This window comes from Schistocerca piceifrons, chromosome 4 (genome assembly GCF_021461385.2).
Source record: "Schistocerca piceifrons isolate TAMUIC-IGC-003096 chromosome 4, iqSchPice1.1, whole genome shotgun sequence".
In the NCBI taxonomy this organism is placed as follows: domain Eukaryota; kingdom Metazoa; phylum Arthropoda; class Insecta; order Orthoptera; family Acrididae; genus Schistocerca; species Schistocerca piceifrons.
Genome location: NC_060141.1, coordinates 357559778 through 357572565, shown reverse-complemented (window position 1 = coordinate 357572565; position 12788 = coordinate 357559778). Strand labels below are relative to the sequence as shown.

Below are 12788 nucleotides of genomic sequence, written 5' to 3'. Positions count from 1 at the left end.
TGCACATCACTGTATGCAATAAGATTGTTTTCCATTTCAAAGAATCTCGTTTAGTCTCTTTATTGACGTCTATATACATTTTTCCGAGGAGATTCCACTGCGGAAGCCTGGAGCCAAGAAGTTCGGCCTTGCTTTTTGGCAAATCCCACGGATTTAAATCATTAAGTTCTTCTTGAGATATTTAACGTGTCCCGCTGGGAGAGATCGTTTCTTGTGTATGATCTGGAGCTTGCTAGAAAGACTGAGCGGCTGTTTGCATTCACCCTCCATCTCTTCATCAGACTCTACGACACATAGGAACAGGCAGCCTTTCTCCATACGGTACTAGTATTGTATCTGATGGCACCGTTGAATAAGCGATGGTCAGCTTTTTGTTTCGACATTCCATGTTTAACAGCAGCCGCCGTACAAAAATAACAATCAGTCAGAGGATATGAAGGTTCTCGCCAGGTCTTTTGCGAATGGAACTGACTTTACTGTTTTACTTAACCAACAAAGTAAATTTACAGAACCTGAATTACAGGAAACATTAGGTGCCGAGGTTTATTTTACAGACGAAGTAGTAGTAATATGCTGTCTTTATTTTGGATTTAATTCGCGCTTCTAGGAAACGAAAGTCACTTCACTGCACGTATGTAAAAAGCTGTTCACAGTGTTAAAACACTTACGTGACTTCTTAATGTCGAATTAACCTGAAATGTAAACGAAATAAAGTTGCTTGGGAAAATTTTAATTATGAATATGTCTTTCACATCCATGAAGATAATAAAGATTTGCGCTTGAGTTTCTTATTTACCTGTGACAATTTAACTTGAAACACAGAATTACAGAGAAAGGTCAACAGATAGGTTCTCCAAGCACAAAAAAGGACATCTGTGTAAACATTATGGCTGCTCTACGTAAAATTATGGCATACTCTATGTTGACAGCCCTTATTTGTAACAATAAAAAAATTACCAACATTGTAAAATTTTCCTCCGTCTTAAAAAATCAATTCCCGGTTTTTCATGGGATGAGAGCTCGTTTATTTCACATCTAAATGAATGAGATTGATTATTTTTAACTAGAACAGATTTTGAGCATAGATGAGATAGGTGTACGGTTGTTTTTGATCAGATAGGTGACACTTGTTTCCACAAATCAAGCACACATTAAATAACTAAATCTCATAATATTTTGCTATGTAATGTGACAAAACTTTATCAGTCAAGAAACGCGTTAAACGCCATAAATAAAACTGACACATATCCACAGGCAAACTTCAATTCGATAATTAAATTTAGAACAGATCTAATATGCACAATATTGACAAGTATTTCAGAAAAGTGAAGAGATTATGCAAATTACAGTGTGTTTATTTTTATGTTACGTATATATGCTTCCGTACTTCATGTTCTATCGTTTGCAGTTCGGATCCAAAACATCTAAGATTTGATTCCCAGTCAGTCTTAGGATCTTAATCTGTCCCCAGTCACTTCTTTCACTTCTCACATGATTTGTCACTGTGATAAATTCTGAGACGTGCCATGGTTCGGTGGCCACGTTAGAATGTAGGTAGCCAAACAACTGACTGAGGAGGTCACTTCAAAGTTCAGTGGAAGGAATGACATCCTACCTTCCTTAGCACAATAGTTGGTGTTCAAACCAACCTTCGGGTTAATAAAGGATATACCTTTTTATTTGCTGCCTTAATGCAACTTTGTTTATTGAACGGTGTCCCATAAAGTATGCAACTTTTGAGTACATGATAACACTGAAATTTATTGATGAAGTAAGTAGTTTACACGTTATTGCAGGGTATGCTACGTGTGATGATGTATGCTCTCGTTACAAGTCCATTCCTGCAGTCCAAATGAAACAGCTTGCGTCATCTTCTTGAAACGAAACCCCTTCGTCGTTCATGCGATTCGGTTAAAAGTACCAAAACTCTCATAATATATTGCAGTAGTGTTTGCCTTCCATAGTTAATGCTTTCCTGCCTGCCATCTTCAAAAGACGTAGGTCCCAGTTACGCCCTCAGACGAAATACCGTATCACACAGTCACTCGTTGTGGGTGCAACGGCTCGAGGGTCTTCTGCTCCCCAAATTCCGTAATTTTCTTCTTCAAGAAACTATTGAACAGAAAGTGTGCCTCATCAGTGATGATTATTTTCTTGATGAAATCGTCTGATGTTTGTTTCCCATAGGCCCAATGAGGAAATCCTCGGCACTTTTCACGATCATTTAGATTTAGAACTTGTGACATTGTATTTTATAGAACTAAAGGTACAAATCATCTTTCAGAATTCATTCCATTCTAGCATTTGAGGAGCTGCATTCTTTATGGGACACGTTTCATTATGTCTCATATAACGCTAGTAGTTATTTTGTGCAGTGATTTTACATGCATTAATCATGATACAACTTGTCATCATTTCTGGTGCTATAATAATGTTTCAGGTTGTGTTACATGGCATGAAACACTTATTTTGTATACTGTCTCCATTTTTAATCGTTACTCAAGAACTTCTTCATTTTATCACGAAAACACTCTGTTTCACCTTCGAACATTGGGGCATTGAAACGCTTATTCATCTGTCACGGGCGATTATTTCTGTACACTACTCCAACTACTCTCTCTTGCAGAATCCTCGAGTTTTCAGGACATTCTGGAAAGTGTGAACGGCTGACTCATAACACAAATATTACTAGTTGTGTCACGTCCCCACCTGAAACATTTTGGTTATAACCGATACAACCCTAGAATAGATCCACAAATTCATAGTCTCTGTTTCTAAGGCGCAACACAGTTTGTTCACTACCCCATACCCTTAGATAACCGGCACCTTTACTCATCAGTGATTGATACTCATTTATTTTCTGAAGATGAAAAGTAAGATAGAATGCAAAATTATGTTTCGAAAATCTTAGACAGTATTTAAGTATTGTTGACGTTCTTACATTCTTTGTCTGGCCATTTGTGTTCAGGATCGCAAGAAGGTTTTCTGCCTTCGTGTTATGGCGTGAAGAACTGTCTCCTCTGGGGTTCATTATTCCCAATAATTTTCCTTTGACTTTATCTGTATCTGTGGAGTAACTTGCTATGTTTCCTGTTAAAAGAACAACTCCTACTCCTCAATACCAAAATATTTCTAAACAACGTAACCCTTTTCTGCTGATCTTGGTTTCTTTATTGTAATACCTTTTCCACATACGGGCATTGGACTAAAATATGAAACACTGCGAGAAATGAGTGTTTCATCTACATCTACGTCTATATGGATACTCTGTAAATCACATTTATGTGCCTGACAGAGGATTCAACGAACCACCTTCACAGTATTTCTTTATTATTCCCATCTCGTACAGCGAGCGCAAAAAACGAACACCTATATCATTCTTTGCGACTTTGATTTCCCCTTACTTTATTGTGATCGTTTCTCCCTATATAGATCAGCGTCAACAAAATATTTTCGCAATCGGAAGAGAAAGTTGGTGATTGAGATTTCGTGAGAAGATTCTGCCGCAATGAGAAACGCCTTTGTTTTACTGATGCCCACCCCCAACCCTGTATCATTTCAGTAACACTCTCGCCCCTATTTTGCGATAATACAAAACGTGCTCCCCTTCTTTGAACTTTCTCGATGTTCTCCGTCATTCCTCTCTGGTAAGGATCCCACACCGCGCAGCAGTATTCTAAAAGAGGATGGACAAGTGTAGTCTAGACAGTCTCTTTAGTAGCTCTGTTAAATTTTCTAAGTGACCTGCCAATAAACCGCAGTCTTTGGTTAGCCTTCCCCACAACTGTTTCTATGTGTTCCTTCCAATTGAAGTTGTTCATAATTGTCATTCGCAGATATTTAATTGAGTTTACGGCCTTTGGATTTGATGGATTTATCATGTAACCGAAGTTCAACGGATTGCTTTGTCGCACTCGTGGATGATCTGCCAATTTCCGCACCGTACAAATGTCTTTTCTAAATCGTTTTACAATTTGATTTGATTTTCTGATGACTTTACTAGACGATAAACGACAGCATCATCTGGAAATAACCTAAGACGGCTGCTCAGATTGTCTCCTAAATCGTTTATATAGATAAGAAACAGCAAATGGCATATAACACTACCATGGGGAACAACATAAATCACATCTGATTTACTCGATGACGTTCCGCCAGTTACTACGAGCTGTGGCCTCTCTGACAGGATATGTCGAATCCAGTCACAGAACAGAGACGATATTTCGTAAGCACGCAATTCCAGTACAAGCCGCTTGTGTGGTACAATGTCAAAAGCCTTCTGGAAATCTAAAAATTCTGAAACAATTTGAAATCCCTTGTCAATGGCACTCAACACTTGATTTCAGTAAAAAGCTAGATATGTTTCCAAAAATGATGTTTTCTAAATCCGTGTTGACTGTGTGTCAATAGACCGTTCGCTTCGAGAAAACGTTCGAACACAGTTTGTGTTCCAAAGTCTTGTCGCATATCGACGTTAGTAATATGGACCTATAATTTAGTGGATCTTTACTGCAACCTTTCTCGAATATTGGCGTGACTTTCCAGTCTTCGCGCACGGATCTTTCGCCGAGCGAACGGTCGTGTATGGTTGTTAAGTATAGAGCTATTGTAACATCATGGCCTGAAAGGACCCTACCTGGTATGCAGTCGGACCGTGAAGACTTGCTTTTGTTAAGTGATTTAAATTGCTTCACTACTCAGAGGATATCTACTTCTACGTCAATCATGTTAGCAGCTGTTGTTGATTCGGATTCACGAGTATGTACTTCGTCTTCTTTGGTGAAGAAATTTCAGAAGGCTATGTTTAGTAACTCTGCTTTGGTATCGCTGTCGTCTAGAGTATTTCGATTACTACTGCGCAGACAAGGCATTTATTATGTCTTGACGGTAGCATATCTCACATACGACCAGAATCTTCTTGGATTTTGATTTCGAGACAAAGTTTCGTTGTTCTTCAACATAAATGCAGATGCCTTCCAAGTCTGCAGGTTTTGATGTTCTATTTCACCAAGAACTGCCCTTGTGCAGTGTCCTAAAGAACAGATACCATCTTAGTACATATATAGATAAGGCTCACCGGCCACTTGACCATCTCCTTCTTCTGTGCGGATGCACAAAAAGTGCACGAACTCTTACGGGAATCGGCAACGCGCCGCGAGTAATGAGTATCTTGGGTGAGGGCACTACGACTGTAGTGCGGGAAAATACGTTGGGAATGTGGGTGTCGCAGGAGGCGTGCCAGAGATAAATCCCTGCAGTCGCACTATCCTCTGTGTCCTCGGTGGCTCAGATGGATAGAGCGTCTGCCATGTAAACAGGAGATCCCGGGTTCGAGGCCCGGTCGGGGCACACATTTTCATCTGTCCCCGTTGACGTATGTCAACGCCTGTAAGCAGCTAAGGATTGTCATTTCATTGTAATAGTGGCATCCTTGGTCAGAACGAATTTCTGTGTACTAACTGCATTATATTGGAGTCAATTTAATTCGAACGTGGGCAAAGTGTTCGTGCACGTACGATCAGTGATTCCGCAACCAGGGTAGCCGAAGTGTTTGGCGTTTCAAGAGATCTCGTACCGAAGATATATACCGCATATAGGGAAAGCGGGAAAACATTATCCGCTGAGACTCAACGCAGACGAGAATTTGTGTTGACTGATTGTGACAGGCAGCCACTGAAGAGTATTGTGGCTAGAATTAAAAGGACAGCAACAGCATGAGTTAATGCATATCAGAATGTTGCACTCGCGAAACCAGTCAGCCTCAAAACAACACGAAAGCCGCTCCGTAAGTAGTGACTTGCAGGGCGGGCAGAAATTCCACATTGACTCATAAGTGATAAAAAGGCCTATAACAGGAAAACGTGGTGCCAAAGGCATAAGAATTTAACTGCCGAGCAATAGACGAATGCCATTTTATCTATTGAATCTTATTTCACACTGTTTCCAACTTCTGGCTATGTTAACGTTCCAAGAGTGAACCATGATGGAGGTTCGGTGATGATTTGGATAGCCATATCGTGGTATTCCATGAGCCTTACGGGTACACTGCAAAGTCGCGTTACTGCCAAGGATCTTGTGACCATTTTGGCTCTTCACGTCCGTACCGTGGTACAACGTTTGTTCTCCAATGGTGAAGCTGTGCTCCAAGACTACAGCTCCCCCCCCCCCCCCCTTTTCATTCAGCTCGAATCGTCCAGGACTGCCTTTGTGAGTATGAGGACGAACTATCGTAATTCTTGTGGCCACCTTAGTCTTTAGATTCAATATTACTGAGATTTTGTGGTCGACTTTGGAGACAAGGGTGAGTGATCGTTCTCCACCACCATCATCGTCATCTGAATTTGCCACTATTTTGCAGGAAAAATGGTATACGATTCTCTTGAAAACCTTATAACACCTGTATTCATCCATTCAGAAACGAATGGAAATTGTTTTAAATGCCGACTGTTTTCCTACACCATATTAGCTTGGTGATGTTTTCTGTTTTTGGTGGTCCCATATTTTTATCCACCCCGTATCTTCTACATCAGACGGAATGCTTTTGTCATGGCGCGTTCTCCCAAGTATCTTAATATTTCTAGAAGAATAACGTCTTCTCCAGGGCCCTTGTTTCGACTTAGGTCCATTAGAGTTCTGTCGAATGCTTCTTGCAGTATATCTCCCAACTCATTATTTATTCACTTGTTATTTTATTTCTATAACTTGGCTATAGTTAGTTTCTTATGCATAGCCCTTCTACACATTCCTTCCACGTTTTAGTTTCCCTTCTTTGATTGGTGCTGGTTTGTTATCGGCGAAGTTTTCACATTTGTTCTCTTTTCTACAATGCTTTGTTTAATTTCACTACAGGCGCCATCTATCTTGCCCCTAGTTATACATACTTACACTTTTTTGCATTTCTTGACTAACTGCCCCTGCTTTGCAGTTTTGCATACCAGTTCTACCCCATATTTTAGACGTTTATATTGCCTGTATCTCCTTTATTTGTTGCAACTACATATATTTTTTCATCAAGTAGATCAATACCTCTTACGTTATACAAGGATTTCCTCTGCGCTTTTCTTTTTGCCTATTTCACCCTCTGCTGCCTGCACCATTTCATCTTTCAATGGTACCTGTTCGTCTTCTTTTGTATTCCTTTCCCATCTTTCAGTCAATCGTTGGCTAATGCTCCTGCTGAATATAGCAAATTCCTTAGATTCTTTCAAACTTACCTGCGTTGTTAGACCCCCCTCCATTAGACTTCCTTGACTTTGTATTCGTAATCCTATTTTCATATAACCAGAATGCGTAGTGTTCCTGCTTCACTTCACTACCTCCCACTATAAATACCTATCAATTTCCCTTTCAAAATTATCTTGCCAATCTACTCAATTAAGGTACCTAACATTCTACGTTCACACCCATAGAATACCATTCCTGTTTTTCCCGAGAACATCCTTCTGAACAGTCGCCATCCACAGATCCAACTTTACCTCCGAAATATTTTACCCAGGGGTATGTTTTCTTCATTAATTAACCATGCAATACAGCTGCATGCCCTTGGGAAACATTACGACTGTAATACCCCTTTGCTTTCAGTCTTTCACAGTATCATCACAGCAAGAGCATGTTGGTGATGTTGCAAGCCATATCAATCATCCAGTCCCAATATTACAAGCCATATCAATCATCCAATCCCTACAACTACTGAAAAGACTGCTGGTCCTTTTCAGGAACCACATGTTTGTCTGGTCTCTCACCAAACACTCCTTGTGGTTGCACCTACGTTTATTCTCTTTAACATTCAGTAAAGTAATAACTGCGAGGCAATATCGTTACATCAATTTCATCTCGATACCCACAGACGTTCAAAAGCCAATTAGGGCGTCGACATGATAAATAAAGCATTTACGGACGTATATTTATTTTGGGGTAACTCTTCAAGTCAAACAAAAGTTTTCAGAGTCCAAAAGCGTGTAACACGTATTATTTGTGGAGTAAATTCACAGACGTCCTGTAAATAAACCCCTTCAAAGAACTGGGTATACTAACTACTGCCTCTCAGTATATTTACTCCTGAATGAAATTTGTCCTAAATAATATATCTGTTTTTCCAAAAAACAGCTCAGTGCATACATACAATATCAGGAACAAAAAATATCTGTACAAGGACTTAAAAGCACTTACTTTAGTTCAAAAAGGGGTCCACTACTCAGTAACACTCATCTTCAATAATTTGCCAGCAAACATAAAAAATTTAGTTACAAATAAAGATCAGTTTAAGAGGAGCCAGAAAGACTTGCTAGTGGGCAACTCCTTATACTCCATTGACGAATTTTTTAATAAAAACAAATGATGTATTGTATACATTCATACTAATAGTATTGTAATTTCAGCTTAAAAAATGACATTTTCCAAATCCACGAGGATCTCCGCAGCACGGATCTGTGGAACGAAAAACTAATCTAATCTAATAAGACTACCCGTATCATTGAGGCATGCAAGCCACCCTGCCCATGGTTCATGGGATAAATTTCCGTCATCTACGGTTCCAGATTCCTGCTTGTCTATTTTATTCTGTATCTAACGAGTATACGATCACTTCCAACTCAATTTTTTTTAAATATAACCGACTTCAGTTTAGTAGCATTTGGTCTTTGCCAAAGTTTTGTAACGTTTCTTTAACTTTTTTATTTTTTTTTAACGATGTGTCATGGATGAACACTAATTTCTAGACAGAAAATTTAACTACACTATTACTTCTGTCATTTTTTGTATCATACCTGAAAGAAGCATGCACAAAAGTATGTATTGATGCATGTCATAGGTAAGGTGCTCCGAAACAAAAGAATAAAAGTGAAAATGGTACAGTTGATAGACGTATTCTTTTACTATGAGTACGTTTTTTGTGTATGTTTGGAGTCACTCGAAGATTCTGTTATTGTGTTCACCATAAGGTTGCTTGATGTTGCACAAGGGAGCTTAATCAGCTTATTTTCAACGAAATAAAGTGTTTTTGTCAAACAACTAACAGCCTCATGTATATTTAATACGTTATATACTCTAGCACAAAAAACGTTTTGCAGTTCCTAAATTCCGTTATAATCAACGCATACCTCTTGCAACTTCTGTTGGAGCGGGGAAATTGAAGCAATTTGAATTTTTTTTTTTGGACAATGCACATGTGGTATATTACGGCCTTATCTATGAATGTGTATCTATTTATACATACTATTGATTAAAATCGATAATTTACTCGAAATTTTATTGAGTTCTGAAGTGCAATGACAATAAAATAACTGTCGACGAGGATGTAGTTAGTTACATGTTCTGGAAATCTAATTCACTGTGAAGATAACGATGTTTAACTTGAAAACAAAACAAAATATGGCACGTATTAAAAGTGAAAAGTATGTATATAGTCATATGTCGATCATTTAAAGCTTTCTTCAGGTATAAATGGCTAATTATTTCTAGTCCAGAATTCGTTACAGTATAGTAACTGGCGCTAAAGCAAAACTTCTTCAGACTGCATCTGAAAAAATCACTGCTATTTGTCTCAAAATCTTAAAAGTAAAGTAGATGAGCTGTTTATGTGTTTAGATTATCTCAAAAATAAGAATGAGATTGATGTGCTATGTCTGTCTGAACACCATGTAACTGTGGAAATAGAAATTGCCAGTATAAGAGTCTTACATTTGCAAATCTAGCATGGATAAAGGAGGAGTTGCCATTTAAACAAAATAAGAGTATAAGTACAAAACTGTAGAAGTAAGCAAATTTTCTGTCGATAAACACCTCAAGTTTTTGATTGTGAACTAGATAATGTAGTACTGATATTAGCAATAGTGTACAGGTCCCCATTGGGAGATTGGGAGCTTTCATAAAAAATTTGATTCCATACAATGCTGTCTGTCACACGAATAGAAGTAGTTACTAATCTGTGGTTATTTCAATGTAAACTTTCTAAGCAGTTCTGATAGGAAAAGTGAACTAGAAGTGTTATTAATGATATATAACTTAGAATTCGTGACCAATTTCCCAACATGTATAGCTCAATACAGTAGCACTCTAATTGATAATCTATTTGTGCAGCAAGAGGATGTCAAACTAACATATGCTTTCCCTGTGGTACATGGATTATCAGACCATGATGCACAACTGATTAACTTACAAATATTAGCAAGGTGTACAGTTTGGGGAAGAAACCATTAAGTAAAAATGTAAGGCAGGTCAACCTGGTATCTGTGTGGCACTTCAGAGAAAGTTTAAGAAATGTTAAATGGGAAGATGTATATAATGTCAATGATAAATGCAACATATTTCTTGATAAAAAAATTACTAAATTACTAAAATGTAAACCACGAAATGTAACACCAAACAGTTATCAAAGAAACCTTGTATCACTACAAGCATTAATGTGTCTTCAGAAAGGAAAAGAAAATTGCATGAGGCAGCAAGAATTAGTAAAGACTCAGAAGTAATTTTACACTATAAAAATTATTGTAAAATACTGAGAAAAGTTGCCAGAAAATCAAAAATATATGAATATTATAGATTAAATTAACAACTTTGGCAAGAAAATCATATCAGTATGGACCTTTGTTAGAAGAGAGGATAAGTAACCACTTGGATAGATAGTACTACTATTAAAGAGTTAATCCAATAGAAAATGATACAAATAATGTCATGTAAACGATACTGATTGGTTTTCTGTGAGTGGGCTTGCCCTGAAATTTTAAAAAAGACACTACATCCAAATTTCTACTGCAAGGAGTACAGCTCCATCAATAAATATAACATATCAACAGAAGTCAGTAGCCAGGGTAGAGCATACTATTTGTTTTTCGGTGGACATACAGATGAGAACCTTAATAGGAACAGTCATATTTGGGATCTCCTAAAGCGACTAGGTTCAGCAATTTCTGCAATCAGAATAATTGCTAATTTTGAGGATATAGAAGTTAGCAAGCTGACATACTTTGCATACTTTCACTCTCTGATGTCATATGGTATAATATTTTGGGGCAACTCAACACTTACGAAAAAAATATTCACTGCTGAAAAGAAAGAGGTTAGAATAATGCATGGGGCTCATAACCAGACATCTTGTAGGCATCTCTTTAATGTTAGGAATTCTTACAAAAGCCTCACAGTACATTTATTCGGTGATGAAATCTGTTCTCAACAACATGGACCAGTTTCAAACAAGTGACATTCATGATTATCACACCAAATGAAGGAAAGACTTACACTGATCTCTACTTAACCTATCTTTGGCAAAGAAATGCGTGAACTATGCTGCTCTAAAACTTTTCGATAAATTACCAGATGAAATAAAATTTCAGACACACGGCAGTAACAATTTCAAAACTAAATGCAAATCTTATCTCGTTGACAAATCCTTCTATACCATAGATGAATTCCTGAATAGGAATAAATAAATCTGTAGGTATAGTATGTGAATTTTGTGCCATTTAAGGAAATGTGGAATGCAATAAAAAATATTCATGCGTGCATTCCTTATGCCCTTGACATGTTCCACATCATATTGGTTACCGTGAGACTGATCTATGGAACATATAACTAACTAACTACCCATGGAAATTAAACGTCTAAGAGTCTTGCAGTTGCACATTTCACCCCTTTATGTGCCTTAGCTAGATGCATAAAAGGTAATGCAGACCAGTTTACCTTATCGTGTTGTACCTGTGGATATCTACATTACTCTCAAATAAAGTTGAATATTTCTTAATAAATTTCATAAGTGAGTTCATCTACTGTGAAGCTGTGGCTAATATTCCCAACTATTTTTAATTACTTTCTTTTGTGTAACGAACACTTTTCGTCAAAGTGAGGAATTACCTCAAATATATACCCCGTAAGACATCAGTGCATGAATTTGTGCGAAATATATTAACGACATCTACATTCCCACCGCTGGCAATTATTCTTAAGGAAAAAGTAGGCAAACCTAAACTTTTGCTGCGCTTTGCACATGTTTTCGCATTGTTATGATGTTATTTGCACAGAAAATCAGGTAATAGTGGTGACAAACAGATAAAATCACACATATGCAGTTACTCTGTAAAACATTACCAACGATCACGGGTCACTAGCACTAAAAAACACAGAAACTTTCCCTGAACAGGCTCCGGAATTTTATCAGTCGAGTTCAGTTTCATCATGCATTAAACAAAAACTCAGGTGCATATAAAGTACAAACGGCTTCCTTGTTGCAGATTTCCTACGACATGGGAGGCAACGCATTATTGTGGGTGTTGAGCAACGAGCTGACTCCCGCGTCCGTCAGAGGAGTCTCCAACTCCTGCGTCGGCATCCTGTTGTCGGTGCTGGCGTTCGGCACCACCAAGCTGTTCCAACTGGTCGAAGACTCCTTCGGAACCTACGTCCCCTTCTGGTTCTTCTCCATATCTTGCTTTGTCGGGGTCATCTTTGCGTGGTTCTTCATCCCAGAGACTAAGGGCCGTTCTCTGGAGGACATCACTGCCGAGATGAGCGCTAAGGCGGAAGGGCTCCCTCGTGAGTCCTTAACGCGGAAGACGAGCCTCGAGGATATAAGTGCTGTGCAGTAATTTTTATGAGATGTATATGTATGATACCGAACCTGAGACAAGAATCTTAAATGACCTACGCAAACAGAATCAGTTCTGTTTAGCAGGAATGTGTAAGAATATGTATCAAAACACAACTCTAGCTTGATTTTGAGATTTCTTTAAGATCTGAGTACATTAAAAGATACGGGTAATCGTGCTAAAGGGCTAAGAGCCGATTTTGCACGAAGT

At 38.2% G+C, this 12788-nt stretch overlaps 1 protein-coding gene across 1 annotated transcript in view; it reads left to right on the top strand.

Annotated features, from left to right (window-relative positions):
• The window catches only part of LOC124795833 (facilitated trehalose transporter Tret1-like), a 66078-nt gene extending 53500 nt beyond the window's left edge, over positions 1-12578 (top strand). The window contains exon 5 of the mRNA XM_047259916.1: positions 12225-12578. Coding sequence (XP_047115872.1) covers positions 12225-12578 — 354 coding nt within the window. The remainder of the gene's footprint in view (positions 1-12224) is intronic.
• The last annotated feature ends 210 nt before the right edge of the window (positions 12579-12788 follow it).